The sequence below is a fragment of the Cyprinus carpio genome, chromosome B16, assembly GCF_018340385.1.
Source record: "Cyprinus carpio isolate SPL01 chromosome B16, ASM1834038v1, whole genome shotgun sequence".
Lineage (NCBI taxonomy): Eukaryota > Metazoa > Chordata > Actinopteri > Cypriniformes > Cyprinidae > Cyprinus > Cyprinus carpio.
The window spans coordinates 5,886,213-5,913,200 of NC_056612.1; the positions used below are offsets into that span (position 1 = coordinate 5,886,213).

Below are 26,988 nucleotides of genomic sequence, written 5' to 3' on the forward strand. Positions count from 1 at the left end.
TATATATAAAAGCATCTTTTTATTATTCTAAAGAGTGTCTGCTACCTGTCTAAACGTATGTGATAATATACATAATATACATAAACTCTCGGACATGAAACACACACACACACACACACACACACACACACACAGACACACACACACACACAACTGACTGTTTTTATATACTACAATGTAAATTGGAGTCAAGTTACTGCAACAAAAATCCACCCCATCTCTGTTATTACTCATTTATATATTCATTTGCTCAATGACATACTGCTCATTGCATAAGAGATTGTGATCACCTGCTGGCTTTAGCTATGGACTAGTAACAGAAAGCTCACATGTTCTAACACTAAAGAGTATTTTAACCTCAGTTTGATCCAGGGCAATGGTCTTGCATTGTACCTGACCTGAAATCACTATACTGTTTGCATATTGAATACTAATGCAATGAATAAACCATACAAATAATGCTGCCCTAAATGCATTCTGCCTGTGCATATATCCACAGCAAATCTTTAGGCCTTATATTACACAATACGACATGCACAACAAAACTGCTCTGTGGTTTACAATATTGTTGTAAAACTGTTAATGCTATTGTGGCTTTGTTTCTGTAATGGCCATATTTTAAAGAAATAGTTCACCCCAAAATTAAAATTATCTGAAAATGTCTTCATCCTCAGGCCACCCAAGATGTAGATGAGTTTTTTTGTCCATGGGAACAGATTTGTAGAAATGTAGCATTGCATCAGTGTCTCATCAATGGATGCTCTGCAGTGAATGGGTGCCGTCAGAATGATAGTCCAAACAGCTGATAAAAACATCACAATAATCCACAAGTAATCCACAGCACTCCAGTCCATCAGTTAATGTCTTGTGAATAATGACATTTTAACTTCAAACCATTGCTTCTGGCTAAAACACAAGTCAATAATCCATAATAATGCTTCCTCCAGTGAAAAAGTCCATCTCATCTGAACCAGGAGAGAAATATGCTTAAAACTTAAAACATCTAAAATGATGGACAAGATGTGAACTGATGGACTGGAGTGGTGTGGATTACTTGTGGATTATTGCGATGTATTTATCAGCTTTTTGGACTCTCATTCTGACGGCACCCATTCACAGCAGAGCAGCCATTGCTGAGACAGTGATGCAATGCTATATTTCTCCAAATGTGACGAAGAAACAAACTCAGCCTAATCCTGGACGGGTGAGCACATTTACATTTCTGTGTAAACTATTGCTTTAATTTACAATGTGGGAACCAATAAAAACAGCCAGAAATAACAATAAAAAAAAAAAAAAAAAAAAAGAAATAACAATACAAAAAATGACAAAACCATGAAACACTAAAAGGACTGGTATACATTCAGACAAAACCAACCTAAAGAAATAAAGACTGAATCAAATAAAGACAGCTGAACATAATGCTCATCTTCTCTTTATAGCTTAATGATGAATAGATTCATAGTAGATTTCCAGATTTCTGTTCACACTGCACTCAAATATGATCTGTAGGACTGACTGATGACTGACTTTTTAGACAGTCATGAGCATTTATGCTGGAATATTTATGTCCTTGCTGAAGTACTGATATCTTAAGGCCATTTAGAGGACTGAGACAAGGCCAAAGGCACTGTCTTTGAGGAGAGAATCAATGTTTATGTAAAAATGTATCACTGCTCACAAGTTTTATGCAATAAGTATGTAATTTTAATTGGAAAATCATTCGCTTTTTTACTTACTAACAAAAACTTTAAGTTTTAAGTGCTAATGCAACATACTTATAAATTACTTAATGTAACTTATGCTTTATCTGCATGTTTTGTCATACTTCGGCCGCACAAATAAACCAAATAAATGAGGCAGAATATTAGTTCAAATACCAGATTCTGTATTCAATTACTTGCAATAAAAGTAAACCGTTATGAAACACTTCATGTGTGACAAAAGCACAAAGGCAACTTCTAGAATTGTTCCCACTTATCAATATCTTCATTCACGTGTCCAGAATGTGGACCTGCAGCTTCAGTGCATTTGCTTAAAGATCATTTAAGGAATGGTTGAGTATTTGACAGGACAGTGTACTAAACACTTGTCATCAATGGGGAAAGAGCTACTGTCAATCATTTGAGCCTATGGGCCCATATGCGGTAACATTTAAAAACTTTAAAAGGAATCCTGATCTCAAGTTGGAATTCTCTCCTGGAATTCCTTTTGAACCTGAAAGGCCTCTGATTGGCTGTTTCCTCTGACAGAACTGTGATTGGCTGAGTTTTGGCTCTGGTGGTGAATCTCTGAACCTGACGTCTCTGTGGCTTGTGCAGGGTTAATGTCTTTTGGCCCGCTGGGCACTCTGGGTGCAGGACGCACAGCAGGCGGTCTTATAGTAAGAGTAGACGCAGAGACGAGCCTGGACCACCATTACACAGTTATGTCGTCTGTCCTTACAGTTCTCATCTACAATGAGAGAGAGATGGAACAAGAGAGAGGGATTAAAATCTGAATCATTACACAGAATGCCAAAACACTCTCAGACACACCTTCGAAGGGACTGCAGGGTATGGTGTTGCAGGTGCGCTCATGAGCAGGTTTTGAGTCCAGATCGCAGGCTGCGTTGTGCTGTTTGTCTGCAGTGAGACACCGCACCTCCCGCGTCTGCACCCCTTCACCGCAGGACCGAGAGCACTGGACAGACACAGAGGGGAAGTCAGTGACAGCAGAGGAAGGAAAGAACCTGCAGGACAGATGAAGCCGTCCTCACCGTGCTCCACTCGGTGGTGGAACCACTGCGGTGTGCAGGGCTGCAGTTCACACGGCTGCACTGGAGACGGTTTCTCCAGGTGTGAGCACTCACTGGCAGCGCTCACGGTGAAGTCACTTCCTGCCTTCCTCACGCAGATGATGTCCCTGCGCTGGGTCCCGCTTCCACATGCTGCGTTACACTGTTCAACAGAGAGTCCAGAGACAGAAGGTGTAAGGCTGAGGCAAGACTGCTCTGTGCCTGCTTAAAATTCAGTGTAACGGGCATAAATGCCACTTCAGAAGCGCTTCATTGCCACCTTTGCAGTGTAAACTTGGCAAGAGTGACCAGTGCCATCACACACTTGTGACAGTTTACTTGTCTATTCTATTCTATTGTATTGTATTGTATTCTATTCTTTATGCAATGCTTTTTCAATGTTATTCAATTCTATTTTACATTGTTGCATTCTGTTTTCAGAATGTTCTAAGTTAATTATTCTTTATAATTCAATGAACTTTATAAGAATTATATTGTTCTTCCCTGTATTATTATTATTTTGTTCTATTTGGCACTGTTCTACATTTAACTATTCTATTCTATTGTGTTCTATTCTGTTCTGTGCAGCTTAATTTCCTTTCCTTTTTTCTATTGCATTTCATTTGTTTTATTTAATATGATCCCATTTCATTCGATTTTTCTTTAATTATTTTCTATTCTACAATAGTCTACTCTGTTGTTGAATGTTCTAATGGAATTATTTAAACTTTATTCTAATAGACTATTCTACACCATTCTATTAATCTTTATTCTACTCTATTCATCTTCATTCTAACTTCATTCTGATCTATTAAACTATATTCTAATCTGCATTGTTCAATTCTTGCATTTCCTTTTGTACTATTTCATTTTAATCAGTTTCGTAATTTTTCTTTTGACATTATTATATTCTTCACTATTCTATTTTATTTTTAGAATGTTCTGATATAATTATTTTAACTTTATTGAACTATGTTGAGTTATTCTACATTGTTCTACATTAAAAAATGCCATTCTATTTACCTGTACTCTGTGCAATATTATTCCATTCTATTCAATGTTATTCCATTCAGCATTTTCTATTATATTTTATTTTGTTCTATTTAAATTTATTAGGTTTCCTTTGATGTTATTTTGTTCTACATTATTCTAAAAAAAAAAAAATTCTATTTGACGTGTTCTGCTCTACACGGTTATTCTATTCTAAATTGTTTTACATTTAATTTTGTTCAGTTCTATTTTATATCCTTATTCTGTGCAATGTTAAACTATTCTATTCACTTGCATTCTATTCTTCATTGGTTGATTAAATTTTTTGTTCTATTTAATTTTATGTTTTTTAATTCTATTCTATTCTATTCTATTATATTCTATTCTATTCTATTCTCTGACTTGTTCTTCTATTGTATTCTAACACAGACCTTAACATTGGAATATAATTTACTGATATTTGCTGTAGGCAGACGGCCCTCACCTGTCCCCAGGGTCCGGTGTACCAGAGGTGGGTGGGTGTACAGGGGCCACCGTTACATGCCTTCATATCAGCCGGTTTCTCCCCCCCACAGTCCACTCCTCCATCTCCTTCTCTCCTGCCTCCGCCGGTCAAACACACCACCTCTCTTCGCTGGACGCCCGGCCCGCACATCGCAGAGCACTGACAGAGAAACAATCATCCACATCACTACATAAATAAATCATTTTATGAAATCACCTTTTGGCAAACCAAGTGCAAACATGAATCTCACTGGTCAGTACTCACAGTGTTTGTCCAGTCCGTGAAGTACCAGTTAGTGACACAAGGACCCATGTGACAGTCCTCTGTGCGCTGTGGGCGGAGCCTGTCACTGCACTCCCTGTCATTCACAGTGTTGCCATGGTCACTGACACAGCGCACGCTCCGGGATCTCTTTCCCACTCCACAATCCACTGAGCACTGTGGGAAACAGACACGTTTACACACACAAACACACACACCAGTCTCTCTCACTCTCTCTCTCTCACACACACACACACACACACACACACACATAGAGATATATCAAAGACGGCTATGTGACCAGACTTAAACACTTACAGACTTACAGACTAGAGTAAAACTACATTTTCTAAATCAGCTAGTCAGTAGGTTGCTTTATCAACTAGCCAACTAACTAATCAGTCTCAAGGAAGTTCTGATTTTGGATTCATCTGACCCAGATCAAACACTTTTCATTAGAGGAATTAACTCAAGAAACAGCTACACAGAAAGCAATATGGAACAATACAGAGGTCTCAATTCACAATTCACAAGACTAATTTTTTAAAAGTTGGACTATTTTTAATCTTAAAAATGCAATGCTTGTGGTGGCCTTAAGCCTAATAAGCCTTAAGCCTTATGTATCCTTAGGAACATATTTGCATTTTTCATTTTTTTTTATATATATATTTGGCTGTGTTAAAGCAAAAAACATAATTTTTGCCAAAAAAAAAAAAAAAAAAAAAAAAAACGCCGACCAAGTTAATAAACAAAAAGTGTATTTTCATTGGAATTTTAAATTCTCTTTATAAATCTATTTTACACTCAAGATCAAAAATGTCACCAGTGAAAACCATTAAAACAAGTGTATGTAAACAAACCAGCATTTAAAGGGTTTAAATCTCTATTTCCCAAAAGCATCGCTAGCTATGGTCGTTAATTCCATTGAACGCTACTGGTAATGATGGAACTTGCAACCATAGTTACTTTTATGGGAAATGCACCCCAGGACTGATGTTGGTAAAAAAAAACAAAAAAAAAACATAATTATTATTTTTTTCTCTAATGACCTCTGTGTAACTTTTAAATTAATGCACAAGGTAAAGGAGTTTAGTCACAACTTTTATGAGGGTTTCACAATGTAAACTGTCTAACAAAAAACCCCACAGCTGCTAAAATATAAAAAACATTTTATTAAAAATAATATGTACTAAATATACTAAATAACAGTAAATAGATAACCTGTAGTCACCCTGTAGTCTTACCGTGCTCCAGTTGGTGCTGATCTCCCAGTGCGAGCAGACGCGTGGGTGGCAGGGCTGCGTGGCGTTGGGGCGGGTGAGACTGGAGCAGCGCTGAGGGTGAACCATGGTTGAGCGATTCCCAAAACTCTGCCTGCACTGTATGTGACGCTGCTGCACGCCCCAGCCGCAGGAAACACTGCACTCGGACCACGAGCCCATATCCCAGCTACACAAACACACACACACAGGTTCACTGAGATACACACTATACAGCAACCCTAATACAGTATATTCATACAGAAAGTCTGTGGTGCAGGATGTGGAACAGCAGAAACCTGAGCATGTTTTTAAGAGCCCTTACAGGCATGATTCAAATAAATTGTTTCCTATTTTATCTGTAAAGTTACTACTTTTCTAGATGGATGAACTTTTTTTGTTTGATGTGAACAGTGTTTAATGGAAAATTATATGCCTACATGCTGTCAACAGACCTTACACTGTATTTAACCTGGAATATTTTTGTAATTGATGGTAAGGAATACAGAAACATACTTACTTGTTGTGTTTGGGTTATTTTGTTTTTATGGTGTTGGATTTTTTCTTTAAATATACAAGTATTATGGTTTGTTATTATGTTAGTTACTTTTTATGGAAAGTAATGCGTTACGTTACGTTTTGCGTTACTTTTGTGTTACTTTTGAAATATAAGCAGATTGTTTTTAATATCAAACATTTTATTCATAGAAAATGTAAAAGCCCTTTCATACCAAAAAGTGTAAGGAATAAACCTCAGGCTGAAGGGAAAGTAAATTCACATCTGTGCAGTAGAACACAATTAATCACATCCAAAATAAAAGTTTTTGTTTCCATCATATATGTATGTGTGTGTGTGTGTGTGTGTATAAAAATACACATACATACAGAATATATTTTGAAAATATTTGCACATTTATACTTGTATATATTCATATAAATATATTTAATATATAAGCATAACATATTTTTCTTGAATATCAGTGATGTCATCATGCAGCTCAGTTCAGTTTAAATAGTATCTGTGCAATAATTTGCAATCAAGTCAACGATATCGCTGTAAATGAAGTGTCCCAACTAAGCAAGCCAGAGGCGACAGTGGCAAGGAACCAAAACTACATCGTTGACAGAATGGAGAAAAAACCTTGGGAGAAACCAGGCTCAGTCGGGGGCCAGTTCTCCTCTGACCAGACGAAACCAGCAGTTCAGTTCAAGTATGGGGTCATTAAATTTTTTTAAATGTTTTTGAATTAAAAATGTGAATTATTATTACAATTTAAATTAGCTTTTTATAATGTGAATATATAATATAATGTAATTTATTTCTGTGATCAAAGCTGAATTTTCAGCATCATTGCTCCAGTCTTCAGTGTCACATGATCTTCAGAAATCATTCTGATATTCTGATTTGCTGCTCAATGATATTTTGTTTTCATTGTTGTATTCTTTTTTGCTGCTTATTTTATGTTTCTTTTTTTTGTAAGTTGTGTTATTGCATTTTTTTAGAATAAAATTATTCATTTCTAGAAAAAAAGAAAAAGAAAAAAAAGAGCAGTTTATCACAATCACACAGAGAGTTACTCACAATGGTGGACAGGGATGAACGTTACACGGTTCCTCCTCTGGTGCAGGTTTGGTTGCGGAGTCACACCTCCTCTCATGGACTTCCTGTTCTGTGTGTCGATTCACACACACAATCTCTCTGTACTGAGAGCCTGAATACACACAAACACACATGCACACATCAAAAAACAAGCAAACACACACATAGCACATAGCACAGCATTGTTAGCGGTAAGTGGTGTAAAATGGTAAGGTATTCTGGGTAGTAGTTTACACCATCAAGTCTCTGTGATCATCTTGTCTCTAGATATTGCTGGGATTCCTTGTTTTTTTTTTTCTCTCTCTCTCTCTCTTTCTCTTGGAATAGTTAAAAAAATCATCTAAAAATTTTCTCACCTCAGCATCCATTGCTGAGACACTGATGCAATGCTACATTTCTCCAAATCTGATGAAGAAACAAACTTGGATGGTCTGAGGGTGAGCACATTTTATAAAAATTTTGGGTGAACTATAAGTTTAGGGGTTTGTTTAAATCATTAACTCTAAATCTGAGCAATAGTAATGTTGACGCTTGCCTGAGCAAACACCACTAACATAAGAGCACAGTGTCAGTCTGCAGCTCTTCAAACACACCAGAAGGAGGAGGCAGAGAGCAAATCCACACTCGGCAAATCAGATTAATCAAAACCAGTGGTGAGCATCTGAGAAACCCCTCAAAAACACACACAGCCCTGCAGAGAAACTCCCTAACAGTTTGGCACATGTACGCCCTGTTCCACAGCGCTTGGCTTTCTTCATGTCAGTAGGCAATGGGTTCATGTTCTCTGAGTGTTTCCAGCTCTCCTATTACAAATAAACATAGCATTAATCCACCACGTCCACTCTGGATCACAGGTTTAAAGAAGAGCCTCTCAAAGCAGTAATGTGTGCTGTCAACTGCTGTAAAACCTAAAGCACAGGTCCATGTGAGTTGAACCATGGATTTACAATGTACTAAAGAGAGCCATCATTCACAAAACAGAATATGTAGTTTTTTGGTAAACATTTTATATAAAGCCTTTATGTACAGTATAATGCATTATAAAAGTAGTTTTAATGCATTAATTGTGCCTTGAAGATGCACCTTAATGTATTTTACATATAGGCTTTACGTTCAGTGTTACTGATTTTTTTCTCTTACGCTCATCAAAGCTGCATTTATTTGATCAAAAATACAGTAAAAACAGTTATATAGTGAAATATTATTACAAGGCAAAATAGCTGTTTTCTATATGAATGTATTGCACAAAGCTTAATTTTCAGCATCATTACTCCGGTCTTCAGAGTCACATGATCTTCAGAAATCATTTGCGGAACTGTAAAATTTTTAATAATTCTCTGACCTTTTCCACAGGTAGCCGTGCATTCTGTCAGCGCGCCTCTTCGCCACACAAACACAGGCTGATTGTCCAATGGGAGGTCTGTTCTTGGAGGGATTCGAGCGTTCCGATTGGGTCCTAAGCCCTGTGGGCGGGGCCTCTCTTGTGGCCATCGATCAGATACAGAGGAAGACGATGATGAAGATGAGGAGGAAGGGAATGAAAATGGAGGTGAGGAGGCAGAAGAAGATACAGGAGGAGCAGCGATAGGATTCTCCACTGCCACTGAGAAGCCATCTGAAACACAGAGAGAAGAGCCCTCAAAAACTAGTGCCTACCTATAACTAAATGCTAAACTATTAGTCATTCAACAGTGAATGCAACTTGTGGAGAGAAAGAAAAAAATAAATAAAACTTTAGCATGCTTTTAAAAAGAGTAGCCTACTTAATACAGAAATAAAAATAACTACATGTAATGTTTTTAGAATTAATTGCATGTTAAAGGAAATTAAAACTGCATTATAGTTTAAATTTATATTAAATACAATTAGCCGAACTACTGAGTGCTTTTTTGATTTAGTTAGGACTTAAGTACATCTTTACATGTAATTTCATAATTCTAGTGTCTTGGAAATATTATTAAAGTGTTACTGCTGAATGTACTGACAAGCATTTATGGTAATCTAAAATTTACCTTAATGCAATTTCTTTTGAATCTAGTATGTCATGGATTTAAATTAATTTGTAATTACACGTTTGTAATGCACTTAAGTGTCCAGTCATGAAAGTCTTTTAAGTGCACTTAAGTGGACCTTTATTTCAATAATATTACTATATTATCTGCAAGTATTTTTTTTTTTTATAAAAATGCACTTTTAAGATTTGAAGTACACTATGAGTGCACAAAGTTGTAAAAAGGTAAGAAATGTTGTGCAAAAAAACGTGGTTAAGTATTTGTTTTGCACTAGTGCATTGCTAATAGCTGCTGTTGCTCATGTATCAGAAATCCTCATATCGCTCATTAAAATAGTGCTGCAAGTTACTACATGTGTGAATATCCTTTAGGATATTCTGTTATTTTAGCAACATGCAGCGTCAGAAATAAATAAAATGTCACTGATGATGTTCCCTTTTAGCTGGGATGCTGCTTCAGAAGGTAACCTTGCTGTCTGTGTAGGGAACAGAAGCAAGGCAGTCTGACTAGGTTTTAATTCCCTGCTGAAAAGACCAGCTTAAACCAGCCTGTGGTGTGCTGGTATTAGCTGGTTTAAGCTGATTTAGCTGGTCTCCTAGCCTGTTCCCAAGTTACAACAAGAATATTTTTTAGCAGGGCTGGCACAGAACTAAAGCCTGATTCATGCTTTTTGTCTCATGTCACACACTCTCACTGTGACCCCATTCTCATAAAACCTCTGTTAAGCATCATCCTCTGTTGCCCATTTTACACACACACACACACACACACTCACACACAAACACACACAAACACAAACACAAACACACACATACACAGACACACACAGACACACACACACACACACACACACACACACACTCTCCTGTAATGACCTTAAAAGGTTTCAGTGGTAGCCAATAAGTGATGAGAGAAATAAGAGAAGACTGCTCAGTGAAATATATCTTTGTGACACACACGTATAAACACTATAAATTTAGAGTGAGAGAGAAGATCATCAGGAGAGAAAAATAGAAATGGTTAGTCAGAGAGAGACTCTCTGTGACAAGGAGACTGTAGGAAAACTCACTGATTTCTCTGAGCGCAGCCCGTCCTCGCTCTCTCTCTCTGTGTACTTCTCTCTCTCCGTCCCTCTGTTTCTCCACTGGGATGTAATATTCATAGTCTATGCCTGGATTCTGCCTGTGGAAAATAATCTACAGCGAGAGAGAGAGCGAGACAGCAAAAAACAGGTTAATAAACTCCAGCATATGGTAACGTCTCACTCCATGACCGCATTCCAGTTAGAATCGGCCGTATTTCACTGATGCACAGACACTCAGAACACACTCCTACACACGCACCACAGTATGTGGACTGTCTTTTTCATAACATCTGAATGAACTTAAAGCTGAAGTATGAATTCTTCCAAAACCAAATCAACAGCTATCCATGCTGTTACTGTGTTAACAACCAACTTCAACTGACACCCAAACTAGACCAATACTGAAGCTTAAACTAGTATCACCAAACTAGTGATACTTGAACGAGCCTAATACTGACACTTAAATTAGTATGACTACAGAAACCACTGACACCCAACTAGACTAGTGCTGATAATTAAACTAGTATGACTACCCAGACCACCAACACCTAAACTAGACCAATACTGACATTTCAACTAGTATCGATAAAAAGTGATACTTAAACTACACCAATACTGATACGCAAACCAGTATAACTATCCAAACCACTGACACATAAACTAGACCAATACTGACACTTAAACTAGTAGCAATAAAAACATCACGCTTAAACTAGATCACTACTTTTACTTAAACTAGTATGACAATACACAAACCACTGACACTACAACAGTACTAATACTTCAACTAGTATGACTTCCTGAATCATTAACACCTAAACCAGACTAATACTGTTATTTAACTAGTATGACAACTGAGTATGACTACTGAGACCTAAACTATACCAATACTGTATGACTACCCAAACCACTAACACATAAACTAGACCAATACTAACATTTAAACTAGTATCAATAAAACATCACACCTAAACTAGACCAATACTGATACTTAAACTAGTATGACTACCCAAACCACTAACACCTAAACTAGACCAATACTGATAGTTAAACAAGTATGACTGTCCAAACCACTGACACATAAACTAGACCAATACTAACATTTAAACTAGAAGCAATAAAACATCACACCTAAACTAGACCAATACTGATACTTAAACTTCTAGTATGACTAACCAAACCACTAACATCTACACTAGACCAATAGTGAGACTTAAACTAGTATCTAGTAAACTAGTAAAGTAGTGTGACTACTAAAACTACTGATACCTTTAGTAGACAAATACTGATACTTAAACTAGTATAATTAGACAAGCCATACCTAAACTAGACCAATACTGATATTAAACTAGATCATTAAACAAATGGTACCTAAAGTTGACCATTACTGATACTTCAACTAGTATCACAACTTAAATACTGAAAATATAACTAGATAAATGCTGATACTTAAACTAGATTTATAATTTAAATACTGATTATTAAGGTAGCAGGACTAACATAACTACCAATACCTAAAACAGACCAATACTAACTAGTATCAAGAAACTGGTCATACCTAAACAAGACCATTACTAACATTTAAACTAGTATCAAAACTTAAATATTGACAATTAAACTAGCACAAAACAGATAACTAAACTTGTATGTCTACCAAACTACTAAATATTGATAACTAATTACTGATAACCACAGTATGACTATCAAACCTAAATAAACTTGTATGATTGATTACTATTGATACCTAAATTACACAAATACTGACACTTTAACTAATATGAATACCCAAACTACTGATACCTGACCAATACTGATATTCAGCTGTGTAATTTTTATTAATTTAAAATACTTTCTGGTATTGGCTCATACTGTTTCATGATATAAGCCGTTACAGGAAAATGATAGAGTTTCTAACATGAGTTAGGAGAAGTGTTATATTCATATAATATCATCATGTATAAACATAAAGATAATGGCTTATTCCTGCGGTAAAACCTCCCAGTTCAGAGTTTGTGCTCCATCACACACAAGCCAGATCTGTCTACCTCTTTCCACATTACTCTAATATACTATATGAACATGAGTGTGAGTGTGAGTGTGTGTGTGTGTGTGTGTGAGTGTGTGTGTGTGCTTACGTATAGCTGCAGCTGGGCTGTTGTGGGTCCAGGAGCGGTGAGGGTTTCTCCTCTCTCTTCTCCCTGCTCTTGAGGCCCAGTTTTGGGTCGGCTGTACAGGAAAGTGGTTCCTCCTGCCTGATACTCTCCCGGAGGATCGACCGCCCAGCGTCCGTTCACCACCGACTGACCTGTTCCACTGCGCAAGGCTGCAGACACAAACACATGCATTTATGAGCTGCTCACAGTCACAACATACAGAGCTGGACATGATCTTAAAAATATGGTTTTAAGATTCATTTGACAGTCATTATTTGTTTGTAGAACGGCTGTTTTTAGCTGTCTGTAATTACAGATCCCAGTTCTGCTTGTGATGAACTTTTTATGAGTTTCCTACCATAATCACACATCTTATGCAACTAGGAACTCTAAGAAGTGCATAGCAAGAGTTTCAAAGAAAGAGGAATGAAAAAGAAAGGATGCAGCACAAAGATCAGTAAACTAAAATTAAGCAAATCTGTATGGCACTCATTGAATGAAACAGCTACCAGCTAATAATGAGATCTCTTTCATATCTCAATTGTTTCACATCACCCTACATTGAGAGCAAATGTAAATCTCAAACTGTGCTTAGATTTGCCTAAGACAACAATACTGGTAATCAAACATGAGAGATCTCAATATGAGCTTATCGTTATTCATTAAATTCTTCTGAGACCTAATGATCAGAGCTGTACAATTCACAACACACTTAGTATTACACTACAAATGACTGACACCTAAACAAGATCTATACAAATACTACATCAGTACTGATACTTACACAAGTGTCATTAAACTAGTGATACCTAAACTAGATACAAACTGACACTTAAGCTATTCAACTACCCAGAAAAACTGACACCAAAACTAGACCATTACTGATACTTAAACTCGTATCATGACATGAATACTGATAATTAAACTAAACAAACACTGATAACCAAAGTAGTATGAATACTCGGAATACCAAAACTACTCACACCCAAACTAGTCCAGTACTGATACCAAAACAATTATTATTGACCGATACAGAAACTTGACATTACTTAATACTTAAAGGGATATTCCACCCCAAAATGAAAATTTTGTCATTAAGCACTTACCCCCATGTCGTTCCAAACCCGTAAAAGTTTGTTCGTCTTCAGAACACAACTTAAGATATTTTGGATGAAAACCGGGAGGCCTGTGACTGTCCCATAGACTGCCAAATAAATAACAGTGTCAAGGTCCAGAAAAGGTATTAAAGTCGTCTTCAGAATAATCCATCTGCCATCAGACGTGCAATCTGGGTTATATGAAGCACCGGGAACACTTTTTGTAAGCGAAGAAAATAAAAATAACGACTTTATTCAACAATTCCTTTGTCAACAGTCTCCTCTGTGTCTCTCCATATCACCGTATGCTCTTCTGTATCATCCGTGCCACAAGGATGCGAAACAGCGCACCCTTTTGGCGCGGATGCTACAGAAGAGCATATGCAGCATACGGTGATATGGAGAGTTACAGAGGAGACTGTTGACAAAAGAATTGTTGAATAAAGTCATTATTTTTGGTTTCTTTGCTTACAAAAAGTGTTCCCGGTGCTTCATATAACCCAGATTGCACGTCTGATGGCAGATGGAGTATTCTGATGACGACTTTCATAACTTTCCTGGACCTTGACACTGTTATTTATTTGGCAGTTTATGGGACAGTCACAGGCCTCCAGGTTTTCATCCAAAATATCTTAAATTTGTTCTGAAGATGAACGGAGCTTTTACGGGTTTGGAATGACATGGGGGTAAGTGCTTAATGACTAAATTTTCATTTTGGGGTGGAGTTACCCTTTAAACTACTACTTAAATACTGATGATTAAACAAACACTGATCATTACATTACCATTACTTCCCAAACTACTGACATCCAAACTAGAGAAATATAGATACTTAAACTAGGATGACTACTCAAACTAGTGACACCTGAACTAGATCAATACTGATACTTAAATTAGTATTACTAACTGAACTACTGACCCCTAAACTAGTGAAATATTGATACTTAAACTGGTATCAGTAAACAAGTGAGACTTAAACTAGACCAACACTGACACTTAAAACTAGTATGACTACTCATACTACTGACACCTAAACTAGTCAAATACAAATACATAAACTAGTATCAATAAACAACCGAGACTTAAACTAGACCAACACTGACAATTAAACTAATATGACTACCAAAACTACTGACACCTACACTAGACTAATATTGCTACTTAAAATATATAAACTAGTTTAGTGATACTAGTTTTACTAGTATCACTAGTAAACTGATACTTAAACTAGTCATACCCAAACTAGACAAATACAATTCTTCTTCAATTTTTTTTTTTTTTTTACATTTTCTGTTTTGCTTGTGCAAATGATCTTTTATGTGCACTTGTGCAAAACTGTCTGCAGTGATGCTGGAGAATTGTGGGTGGTTTCCAGGGCACTGCTGAGGGCAGGTGCTGTTTGCGCAAACACTGCAGGATGACACACACACACACACACTGACCTATAATACTCAGTGCTAGAGGAAATATAAACAATAATAACAGCGATAGTTAACACCTCCGATGCAATAAAAGTGGGTCAGACAGAATCAAAGAGAGACACAGGAGAAAACAAATACAAAGCCAAAAAAAAAGGATGTCAGAGAGAGAAAAAGAGCTGATTTGTCATGTAACCCGGTAAGTGTTTTGTCTACTACAGCAGTCAGCCTCCGGGGCACAATCCCACCATACTAGAACACACAGAGAAACGGGCCTGGGAGTACAGAAAAACAAACACAGACATGTCCATGAGTCTGACTCAGGGTCATATTCACTTATGAAAACATGCCTGCATTACCTAATCCAGCCCAGAGAGATCCTCCAAACCCCACGCACCCTCAGCTGTGAATATGTGCATTCCTGAGTCATGTTCAGATGTAACATATTAATATTAAGATGAACGTAATATCAGCATCCCTCTCAGGACAGTGAGTCATCGCTGCCCCAAACGCACCGCACGCTCAAACAATTGGACATTATCATCTGAATTTAGACATACACGCTCTAGATCATCTGTAGTGATCAACAGCAGCTGTGAAGAATTTAAAAAACATCCCTCTGCTCGTGATCGCTGTTGTTTATGAGCTGAATGTTTGGCTGGAGGTTTGAACTCTGAGCTGAGGTAAAGCCGAGGAACAATGACCAAGTCACACCAATCTCACATTAGCAGGTAGAAACATATCCTGTTGTATGATGTATGTGAGTGCATGCATTTACAGTCACACACACACACACACACACACACACACACACACACACACACACACACACACACACACACACACGCACACACGCACTCACTCATGAATGTGATGATTTGTGTCAGGACAAACATCCATTGCTTTAAATTTAGCTAATCATAATTCCTTAAAACTAATCCAACTAAATTATGTCATCATTTATTCACCCTATGGTGCAAACCCTTTTGTCAAACAAAAAATAAGGAGTTTAGAAGAATGTTCAGGCTGCTCTCTTACTTACAAATGTGTAAGAAGACTAGGGCTGTCAAGCTCCCAAAATGACAAAAATGCATAGACTGAAAAGTGAAATGACTGTGTTATTATCTAAATTCAGTTTGGTTGAAAGCAAATAAAACTCCTGAAAGGACAATAAATAAATAAATAAATAAATAATAATAATAAAATAGACTTAATCGTTTTTTGGCTTGACTGGGCTTATTAATGTCTTTCAAAACAAACATTTATGTCTTTATAGTAAGCAAAAGAAATTAAACATTGATTAACAAAATGTTTTTAGTTTTACTAAAAATTCTACTTTCATATTATATGATATTATTATAAGATAAAAGGTGTGCATTATAACCGAGACCTACATCAACACTGTAAGTCCTTCTCCTCAAATGCTATTGAGCTTTAAATTATGATATATTTTGTGTTTGAGCCCATTCAGTAGTAAAATAAACAGCATTTATATATGATTTAACAGTTTATTTAAAAAAAATATATAAAAAAAAATAAAAGGTGTGCATTATAACTGAGACGTATATAAACACGGTCCCTTGCGAACATTGAAGGATGGAAAGGACACCTCTGGCCATTCAGTTGGATCGTTTGTAAAGTCACAGATACTGTATTGACAATACAGCTCAGTTTTTCTCAGTTTTTTTTTTTAAAAGTATGCTCTGTTGAACTGCAAAAAATTACTTAAATAGTTAGGATGAGTTTAGCATTTCCTTAAACATTTTCCATTTGCCCACCAATTTATTTTATTTATTTGCCTACTTTCATCACACGTTTAATTATTAATATATGTATTTATCAAGAATATGTGTATTTATACACACATGTATTTATTTGCATATTTATTTATTTTAAATTTCTGCAGGTTTGGTCCTCTATATGTGTCTAAAGAAAGTGTCTTGATATATAATAATTGATTAAGTATGGTCTTTATAATAAATAATATTTTTTACTTTTACTCGATGAATATACATTTTTATCTTTGGGAAAATAAATGTTTTTGATTAACATTAATTTGAAGTTTGTGCCAAATCATAAATATAATTAAAGGAAAACTAATAAATTTGGCTGCAACAATAGCTTTGTGTCACAACAACATGACCTTTAGTTTGTTTTCTTTGATCATGTGTTCGTTGACCTAGTTTCTGTCTTCCCTTGATTATGTTAGTTAGTTCACCTGTGTCTTGTTAATTAAATTATTATCCTCAAAAAACAAATAAATAAACACCGGTCAAATGACTGGCTGCAAAACAAAAACCGTAAAATTACGGTAAAATATCCTAATTGACAGAAAGTGCAAAAACAATAAAATTCATTAAAGGTTTTAATGGGTATCAAAAATATTTTACAGATTTTTCCTAGTTTCAATTACGATATTTTACTTTAATTTTATGGTTTTTGTCTGGCAGGCCTTAGCTGCCAGTCATTTGACCATTTTTTTGTAATACATTTTTTTCCCCGACTTTTTCACAGCGCTCGTTTGGTCTGTGTATTTAAGTTCCTGTCTGCTCAGTTTGAGTTTGTCGGTGATTATTTATACCTCATGTTTGCTGGTCATGGATTACCTGATCTTCTGTGTTTGTTGGAATAAATACCCTGTTTGAATTTATCTTCTTCATACGCCTTTACCTTCATCTAGCAGCAGCGTGACACTTTATGGATTTATATGGCCATTTTTACACCATTTTAAGCCCTATTTACTATCGCCACATCTATGTGAGGGTGAGTAAATACAGTTTATGTTTCAGAGTGAATTATTCTGCCCTGCAAAGACAAACCGTCATTCCAGTGTTCACATAGTTCATGCACTTGCCTTCATAGGGAAATACTCCAAAATTTAATGAAGTAAGATAGAATTTAGTTCCTTTATGAAGCTGTTTTCCACTAGGCATGTTGGCACAAGGAACGCTTGTCAGGTTTGATTATTGTAAGGACATTTGTTCACCATAAGGAAAGACAAACACAACAAAAATGACCACACACACACATACAGACACGTTTGTGTTTCTATCATGGCTGGGACTTTGCATTTTATACAGAGCTAATGACATTATCTGACCCATAACCCAATCCTCACACAATGCTTTAGGCAGTTATATATTTTCATTATTATTTTGTATTTAATTTAATTAAGCCATTTCCTCAAGGAGAAAAATGCAGAAAATGTTTCAGAGCAGATATTTGGTCCAAACCAGACCCACACACACAGAGTTCATACCCAGATAGTTGGGACTGGCTCGTCTCTCAGTGATGTTGATGGCCGTGGCTCCGGGCGGGATGTTCAGGATTTTATGGTAGCCCAGTGGGACGCTGGTGTTCAGGAAACTTCCTGTGACCCTCTCACAGGTGCCGTCTCCCCCGCCGCACATGCCACAGCGATCCCGGACCAACCCTGAGCCCAACACACCGTCACAGCCCTCGCTCTGACACACACACACACACACACACACACACACACACACGGAGGAAACAATCACTTCATTACAGTGGAGCATGAAGCAGACAGATTCTAGAACTAAACATCAGGGCCCATATTCATGAAAAGTTTTAGAGCAAAGAGTTGCTCCTAGTGACAAAATTGTGTGAGTGAGTGAGTGAGTGAGTGAGTGTGTGATTAGGGTAAAACTAGGGGAAAAAAAGGCACTATTTAAAAGCGCTTTTTTTCTTCTTGGACAATCAATCACTGTCTTCAAAAGAATGTGTCATACTTAGCATCGGGGTCACCACTGCCTACTTAATAAGATGAATGTTTTTGGCTTTTCCTCTTTGTCCTGAATCACTCTTAAGCTACGATTCCTAGTTAAAAAGAAAAAAAATGTAAGCAAAATTAAGAGCTCTCTGAGAGGATTCTTAGAAGCTTTAAGAATACGGGCCCGGTAATGTTGTCCTCACAATGTCAGCACTAGAACTGAGCAGATTTAGACTTAGACATGAATCACAGTGGCTGGTGTTACTATCATATTGGTGCATGTGGGCCTGTTTTCTCACCAGACAGCGTCCTCCCACACACACATCGTTGGGTGTGTTATTTGCGCAGGGCGTTCCATCTCGTACCCTCTCCGCCTGCCGCACGTAGAAACGATACCCGACCGGTCGACAGGTCAGCTCACACTGCTGCTCCAGACCCACTGCCACAGAACAACATCAGACAGCAGTTCATTCATCACATACTAGCTCTCCAAAACCATTTACTGAAAAAGCTGCTGCAAAAATGTATCTTTCAGAAATTGGCACAGTAATGATTTAATAGCCGTGATTGCCCATGTTTACATATTGTGTATCACATGTATCATACCATTTCAGTATTTCACAGCTTGGCTGAGGTCATTGCATTTGCAAAGAGGTTAGCTAAATATAATAAACCTCATCTGCATATAGAACTTCAAAAACAAAAATGACAATAGCTGCCTTCCCATATGGGAATGTAATATAGCATTTTTTGCCCTACATGCAAGTTTAATAAAACAACACACACACACACACACACACACACACACACACACACACACACACACACACACACACACACACACACACACACACACACACACACAATCAGTATGTTTATACAGTATATGTTTTTCATATATATTTACTTATATAATCATTGTATATCAACAGGTATTAGGATGGATATATGTATACATGACATACTGTATATGTGTCCCTGCAGCACAGAAGCAGTCATCAGTAGCACAGGTATATTTGTAGCAATAGACAACAATACATTGTATGGGTCAAAATGATTGATTTTTCTTTTATGCCAAAAAATATTATGATATTAAGTAAAGATCATGTTCCATGAAGATATTTTGTAAATTTCCTACTGTAAATATATCAAAACTTAGTTTTTGATTAGTAATATGCATTGCTAAGAACTTCATTTGGACAACTTTAAAGATGATTTTCTCAATATTTAGATTTTTTTGCACTTTCAGATTTCAGATTTTCAAATAGTTGTATCTCGACCAAATATTGTCCTCCTAACAAACCATACATCAATGGAAAGATTATTTATTCGGCTTTGATGTATAAATCTCAATTTTGAGAAATTTACACTTAAAACTGGTTTTGTGGTCCAGGGTCACATATGTCCAAAAATGTACTACACATACATAAATATATTTATATGGGCTAGAGATATATGAAATTCTTCCTAATTCTAATATATATGCTCTTACTTCATATGACAGTATATTTAATGTATATTTTAAATACATGCATATATTACATTCACTAACTGAAATAAAATATTTTTTAAAATGAAGTACTAAAATCGAAAACTATTTAAAAAACAAATACTAAAAAACTGAAATAAAAAATACATTAAAGCTAAAGAGAAATATTAAAAATGACAAAAGTACATATAGCAGATAACTAAAACAAAATCTTATCATTTGTGCTCCACAGAAAAAAATGGGTTTGGTATATATATATAGAACAACGAATGATAATTTAAAATATGAATAAAAACACACATATAAATTATACTAAAATAACACTGGTGGACCGTTCCATAAAAGAGTGCAATATGACTTTCATAAACACATGATCAGAATGGATGCTTCTGCTCTCATAAATGAAACTCTTTCTGTCTCTCTGTTGTATCTGTGAACCTCGTGAAATCCCTCGGGTGCGGATGCGAGCCGCTCTCACAAACACAACACAGTCCTGAGCTATTAATTACAGCTAATCAATGTCATGATCAAAACCCCCGTCACACACAGGAAACACTCATTATTAATGGTGTTTACTAACACAGATACAACACACACTTGATATTTGCCATTTAGGACTTTATCTGTTTGCCCGGAAATCACAGTTATAAATTCCCTGATACCTCCTGGCTTCCTGTGACTGTGGGAACACTGTGAATATCAGACCAACTCTGGCTCTTTTATCTCGGGCCAGTAAGTAACCAGCTAACCATGACCCAGAATGCACCAGCACATTCTGCGTGCTAAAACAACTCACAGCTTCTCTAGAAAATTTATACATCTAGCGACATATTTTGAACATCTGCTTACCGGTCCATCCGAGTGTTTTCTATTTTCAGTCTCAGCTGGACTACAGTACGTCCACCTGGAGCACACAAAGAGCACTTTCATGATCTGGCAAGCTCTAATCTGATAGGCTGATGTATGTCAGTAAGAGCACACAGGGTTTTAATCAGTCTGTTGGGGCTGATTCAGTGAAGACCTCTTACTGGACTTGAAGAAGTTTAGTTAGTCATCAAAACTTAGTTTTCTGAGGCATTTTCTGGCCTTCTTTGAGAGAAAGTACTTGTTATTTTTCAATGGCCAGAAATTTTTATCACAGAAATAAAATATGTATATTCTGAAGTAAAACTAAAATAAAAAAGCTATTAAATAAAAAAAAAATAAAAAATAAAAAAAAAAATAAAACTGACAAAAGCATGTAAACAAATTACTAAAACTTAAATAAATATAATAATAATAATAATAATAATAATAATAATAATAAATGCTTAGGCATAATATGAATTATTACTACAATAGCACATAAATAATCATGAAATAAAATATAAATAATACAAAAAAATAAAGCTTAAAAAGCATGTACCCAAATTAATAAAACTAAAGTAAAAGACAAATGAAAACTAAAAATATACAAATAAATGCTAATATAAAATGTGAATGAATATTATACTACCACATAAATAAAAAAAAAATAAAACACTAATAGTAAAATTGGTGTGACATTATTTTAATACATTGTTTTTATGCTGGTGTATTATGTGACATGATCTAATTTAAATAATCCCGCCCCTAAGCACAAAACAAACACCTCAGTTCTCTTCATGTAGAAGTGGGCGGTTCTTCCAGAAAATGCTGTAGTGTAGCCGACTTTATCCAGTCAGTCAAAGGTCAGGTTACGTGAGACTCTCTCTCTCTCTCTCTCTCTCTCTCTCTCTCTCTCTCTCTCTCTCTCGGTAGAATTTAGGGTTGCATATTATAAACAAACTGATAATGTACCTTTTTTCAAAATGAGGTGGGGTGTGAGAGATGCTTTAGTGACAATGAGTGAGTTTGGAAATATGGTTTCTAATTGGTAAAATTGTTCTGTGTTTATTTATTTATTATTTAGTTTTTTGTGTATTAGCTTTGTAATGCTTTGATGGTGTAAATTAAAAGGAGTTTAAAAGTCTCTCTCTCTCTCTCTCTCTCTCTCTCAGTCTGTCTATCAGAATCAGCTGACACTGACAAAAGAGTGAGAGATTCCAAGCCTTTCCCGTTCAGTCACAGTTATCTTTGAGAGATTATGATGGAGACAATGGAAGAGAGAGAGACGGTCACAGAGACAGACAGAGAGGGAAATGCACGAGAAAGGAAAGTCAATAAAAGTTATACAAAAAATTGGCAAAAAATGCCCATTTTAAAGAAGGGCAAAAGCAAGAATCTAGAAGAAATATCGTAATTTCTCTGCTCTCTCTCTCTCTCTCTCTCTCTCTGGTGTGCAGACAGTGAGTCTATTCAGACTAAATATACTTCCCCGCTATCGCTGTCTCTAAACAAACTCAGCGAGACAAGCGGTGCACGACACAGGAAGACCGAGGGATGACGAGAGAAAGAAAGAAAGAACAGCACAGGATGAGAGAGGAATCCGTTCAGGGAAAGAGGGATATACAGACAGACCAAAAGAAAGAGCTGGAATGTCAGAAGAAGAGCGCGAGCCTGGAAACTATTCACACACTTCAGCCTCACTTAAATAACAACTCACAAAAACAAGTCTGTTCAGTCTCAAATTACTCGGTGATGAATGTAATGTTGAAAATGTGGTTGTGAAACATGAATTATATGTGCAGTGTTTAGCAAAGCTATTATAGTTAACCATAACAAATAATTGTATTACTTGGAAGAAAAAAAAAAAAAAACTTAAACTGAAATAAAATGAAATAGAACATTTTGTAAAAATCTTAATTCTATTTTTTCTAAGATTTCTAAATCTTAATTATTCATTTTAATAAAATCATCAAATGTTTAGACTGTAACACTATGTAAACTGTGTCTGGGGATATTTATCTACACTACTGCTCAAAAAGTCTCTTCTGCTCACAAAGGCTGCAATTATTTGGTAAAAAATACAGTGAAAACAGAAATATTGTGAAACATTATTATAATATAAAATAGCTGTTCATTATTGTAAATATGTGTTAAACTTTAATTGATTATGAAAGCTGAATTTTCAGCATCATTACTCCAGTCTTCAGTGTCATATGATCTTCAGAAATCATTCTAATATTTGCTGCTCAAGAAACATTTCTGATTATTATCAATGTTGAAAACAGTTGTGCTACACAATATTTCTGTGGAAACCATTATACTTTTTTTTTTTTCAAATTTTATTAAAAATCTTAATTATTGCAAACCTTTGAGCAGTAGTGTGTAATATCTGTCTAAAATGCTACTTTAGCAAGCTTGTGGCTTAATTGTTCCCTGGTTAAAAATACAAACAGTGTTATACAGTGAAACCTGGCCTTCCTCACTGTAAAACCAAAACAGACGCATTTTCCGACATTCTGGATGCAAGAGCCGACAGAGTGGGCAGAGGTTTTGCAAAGACGAGCCCAGATTTACTGATCAAAGGTGGTTTCATCTGAAACACACACCTCATCTTACACAGACTTCTTGCAGGATATTAAAGGTTGTTTGCTCTTTACAAAAGGAAGACTCGTGGAGTCAGTGTTAAGATCTTAGACAGATGACACACTCCAGCGCTGCTCCGGATGAAATACTAGCTTTCTGCTTACTGAAAACTGACAAAACACTCATTGAATAAGTAGACATCTTGCAAACGTTTCCAGCAGTAGTATTGCCACGTAGCGTGAAAAACAAGTGCACTTGAGCATACTTTTGAAAGAGTACTTCAGAATGCTTTGACCCACTTTAAGACTTCAGTACATCTTTACTTCATAACAACTATATTATCTTTGAAATAGGATTAAAGTGTTACTGATGAATGTCCTGACAAACATAAACTAAAATCTACTTTAATGTCATTTCTGTTGAAACTTAAAAATAAAAGCAATTGTTTCACACTTGCAATTCAATTTTTGTGCAAAATAAATGTCTTGCCTTTCAGCAGTCTGATTAAATGAGGTCAAACAAAGAAAATATGGTTTTTGACATTAATCTTCAATTAAATGAAGTATTACTTTGTAAATTTGTTTTTTGATTTTGATGTTCAAATCTTGGACATACAGCGGCGGAGGATTGCAGCGGGTTTTTGCTTCAGTGCTCGCTCTACATCGAGGCCAACACTCACCTGTTCCAGAATGAATGCGGTCGCGTTGCATTCGTCATCTCGCTTCTCTCTGGACGAGCACTACAATGGGCTCAACCCCTCTGGGAAACAAATGCTCCGGTAACGACTTCACTATCCACCTTCTTTGGTCATATGAAAGATGTTTTTGGTCATCATACCGCTGAACTGTCAATCCATGATCAGTTATATCATATTCATCAAGGAGAGGAGTCCGTCAGCATGTATGCTCTCTTGATTTCCAACTGCCAGGTCCGACCTCCACACCCAGCGGTGAGTACACTCCAATTTCCACCTCAAACCCTCTCAACTCATTAAGACTTTGGTCCATGTCGGTAATTCTCATTCCTGTGTTTCAGTGCAAGCCCTCATCGACTCTGGGTCGGCTGGGAACTTCATTAGCACCCAAATCCTCCAAGAATTAAATGTTCGTCAGAAGAAATGCCCAGTCGACCTGAGAATACTCACCATCCAAGGAAAGCCGCTGGGTAGATGTTGTGTCTGCCATTACTCCCCCACACTATCCCTCCATGTTGGCAGCCTGCATATGGAGGAAATCACGTTCATGGTGCTGGAAGAGTCAACCGCGGACTTCATCCTGGGACGCCCCTGGTTAAACGCCCACCAACCACATATCCAATGGGGGCAACCGGTGAGATTCTCAAATGGAGTGATGAATGTTTTGAGAAGTGTATTAATCGCCCAAGAAAGCCCCAACCGAAATCTCCTGCAACTCCTGATCATCTTCCTGTCCTGTCCACCTCTGTGGAGAGCCCGGCGACTAATGTGATAGTGGAAATCCCACCAGCGTACCGGGCGTTCCAGGATCTATTCAGCAAGCGGTTGGCTACACGTTTACCACCTCATCGGCCATGGGACTGTGCCATCGACCTCCTGCCTGGAGCGACCCTCCCAAAGGGTTGGATCTACCCACTGTCCATCCTGGAACAGAAGGCCATGGAGGTGTACGTTCAGGAGGCCCTGCGTCAGGGATTCATTCGTCCATCTACGTCCCCTGCCGCTTCGAGTTTCTTCGTGGCCAAAAAGGATGGAGGCTTGAGGCCGTGCATAGACTACCGTCACCTGAACTCCCAAACAGTGAAATTCAGTTATCCCCTTCCTCTGGTCCCAGCAGCTTTGGAACAGCTACGAGGTGCCCGTATCTTCTCTAAGCTTGATCGCCGAAGCGCCTACAATCTCATCCTGTTTAGATTATTAGTTTATTGGAAGACTGCCTTCATAACCCCGTCAGGACACTACGAATACCGGGTTATGCCGTATGGCCTGTCCAACTCCCCATCCGTCTTCCAGAACTACATGAATGAGATCTTCCGTGAGTACCTGGATCGCTTTGTCCTCTATATAGACGATATCCTGATATACTCCAGTGACATGAAAGAACATGAGAAGCATGTACTCCAAATCCTTCAAAAACTACGAGAACATCAACTGTTTCTAAAATTTAGAGAAGTGTGAGTTCCATACCTCCACCGTCCAATTCTTAGGCTACATCATCAGCCAGCACGGTATCAAGATGGACCAGAGGAAGGTGGAAACCATCCAGCAGTGGCCATTACCCAACACCGTGAAAGAACTTCAACGCTTCTTGGGATTTGCCAATTTCTACTGCTTCATTAAGCAGTACAGTATGCTTAGTGCTCCTCTCACTTCTATGCTAAAGAACCGGCTTCCTGTGTCTGAAACCTGTCACAATAAATACTGCTACACGTTCACCTACCTCTGTGTTCCTGTCTTGTGTCTGACACTGACTAATTTACTTTATTTTATTTTTTTATTTTTTTGCTGTCATTCTGCTTTATTTGATGTTTGATTCATCATTACGTCATACTCCAGTGTTCCCTTAGGTATTTATGCACTTTTCAAAAATGGCACTTCTAGAAGATGCTCGAATACATAGATTAAAATGCATTTAAATTTTAGATCGACTGGAAGATATAGATTGAACTGCATGCTTGCTTATTATGCCCAAGAGCATATTTAAGTCCATATCCCTTACTAACAAGAAACTATGCTTCTAACCACAGGTAGAGAGCTGTAGTACCAACCACGTAAGTTTGCGACGCTGTTTGCGAATGTTTGTTTGAACTATGGTTTCGGGAAACATAGAATCATTTAACTTTGTTGGTAACTATGTTTCCCTTTTGGGAAATGCACCCCTGAATAGCTGAGCTTGAACAATGTATTCAACAAGAACACCTTTAATGTGCTCAAAACAAACTGTTTTTCATAGTTTGTTCACCCAACAAGGGTTTTATGCATCTACTGCACATGTTTTATCTTACTTGCATGCATACAGAACATTTGCATAATGTAGTATGCAGTATAGAAACTAAAGAGCAGTGAGTGGCTCTTCCAGGTGTGAGTGTGGTCACAGAGGACTGAAGCATTAAGAGCATGTTAGTGTGTTATTCTGATCAGAGCCCACATGTCTCTCTTTCTCACAAACACAGCTGTGCCTCCATCCCTCCCTCAAACTCTCTCGCTCGCT

The 26,988-nt window shown here is 37.0% G+C and overlaps 1 protein-coding gene across 1 annotated transcript in view; it reads right to left on the minus strand.

The window, feature by feature from the left end:
* Positions 1 to 1,641: 1,641 nt before the first annotated feature.
* LOC109104582 (ADAMTS-like protein 4) overlaps positions 1,642 to 26,988 on the minus strand; it is a 59,330-nt gene continuing 33,983 nt past the window's right edge. The window contains 13 exon segments of the mRNA XM_042740465.1: positions 1,642 to 2,454; positions 2,538 to 2,682; positions 2,759 to 2,773; positions 2,775 to 2,939; positions 4,251 to 4,430; positions 4,536 to 4,709; positions 5,777 to 5,981; positions 7,374 to 7,503; positions 8,734 to 9,006; positions 10,473 to 10,599; positions 12,623 to 12,810; positions 18,415 to 18,619; positions 19,185 to 19,324. Of these exon segments, the coding sequence (XP_042596399.1) occupies positions 2,324 to 2,454; positions 2,538 to 2,682; positions 2,759 to 2,773; positions 2,775 to 2,939; positions 4,251 to 4,430; positions 4,536 to 4,709; positions 5,777 to 5,981; positions 7,374 to 7,503; positions 8,734 to 9,006; positions 10,473 to 10,599; positions 12,623 to 12,810; positions 18,415 to 18,619; positions 19,185 to 19,324 (2,078 nt within the window). The 3' untranslated portion in view covers positions 1,642 to 2,323.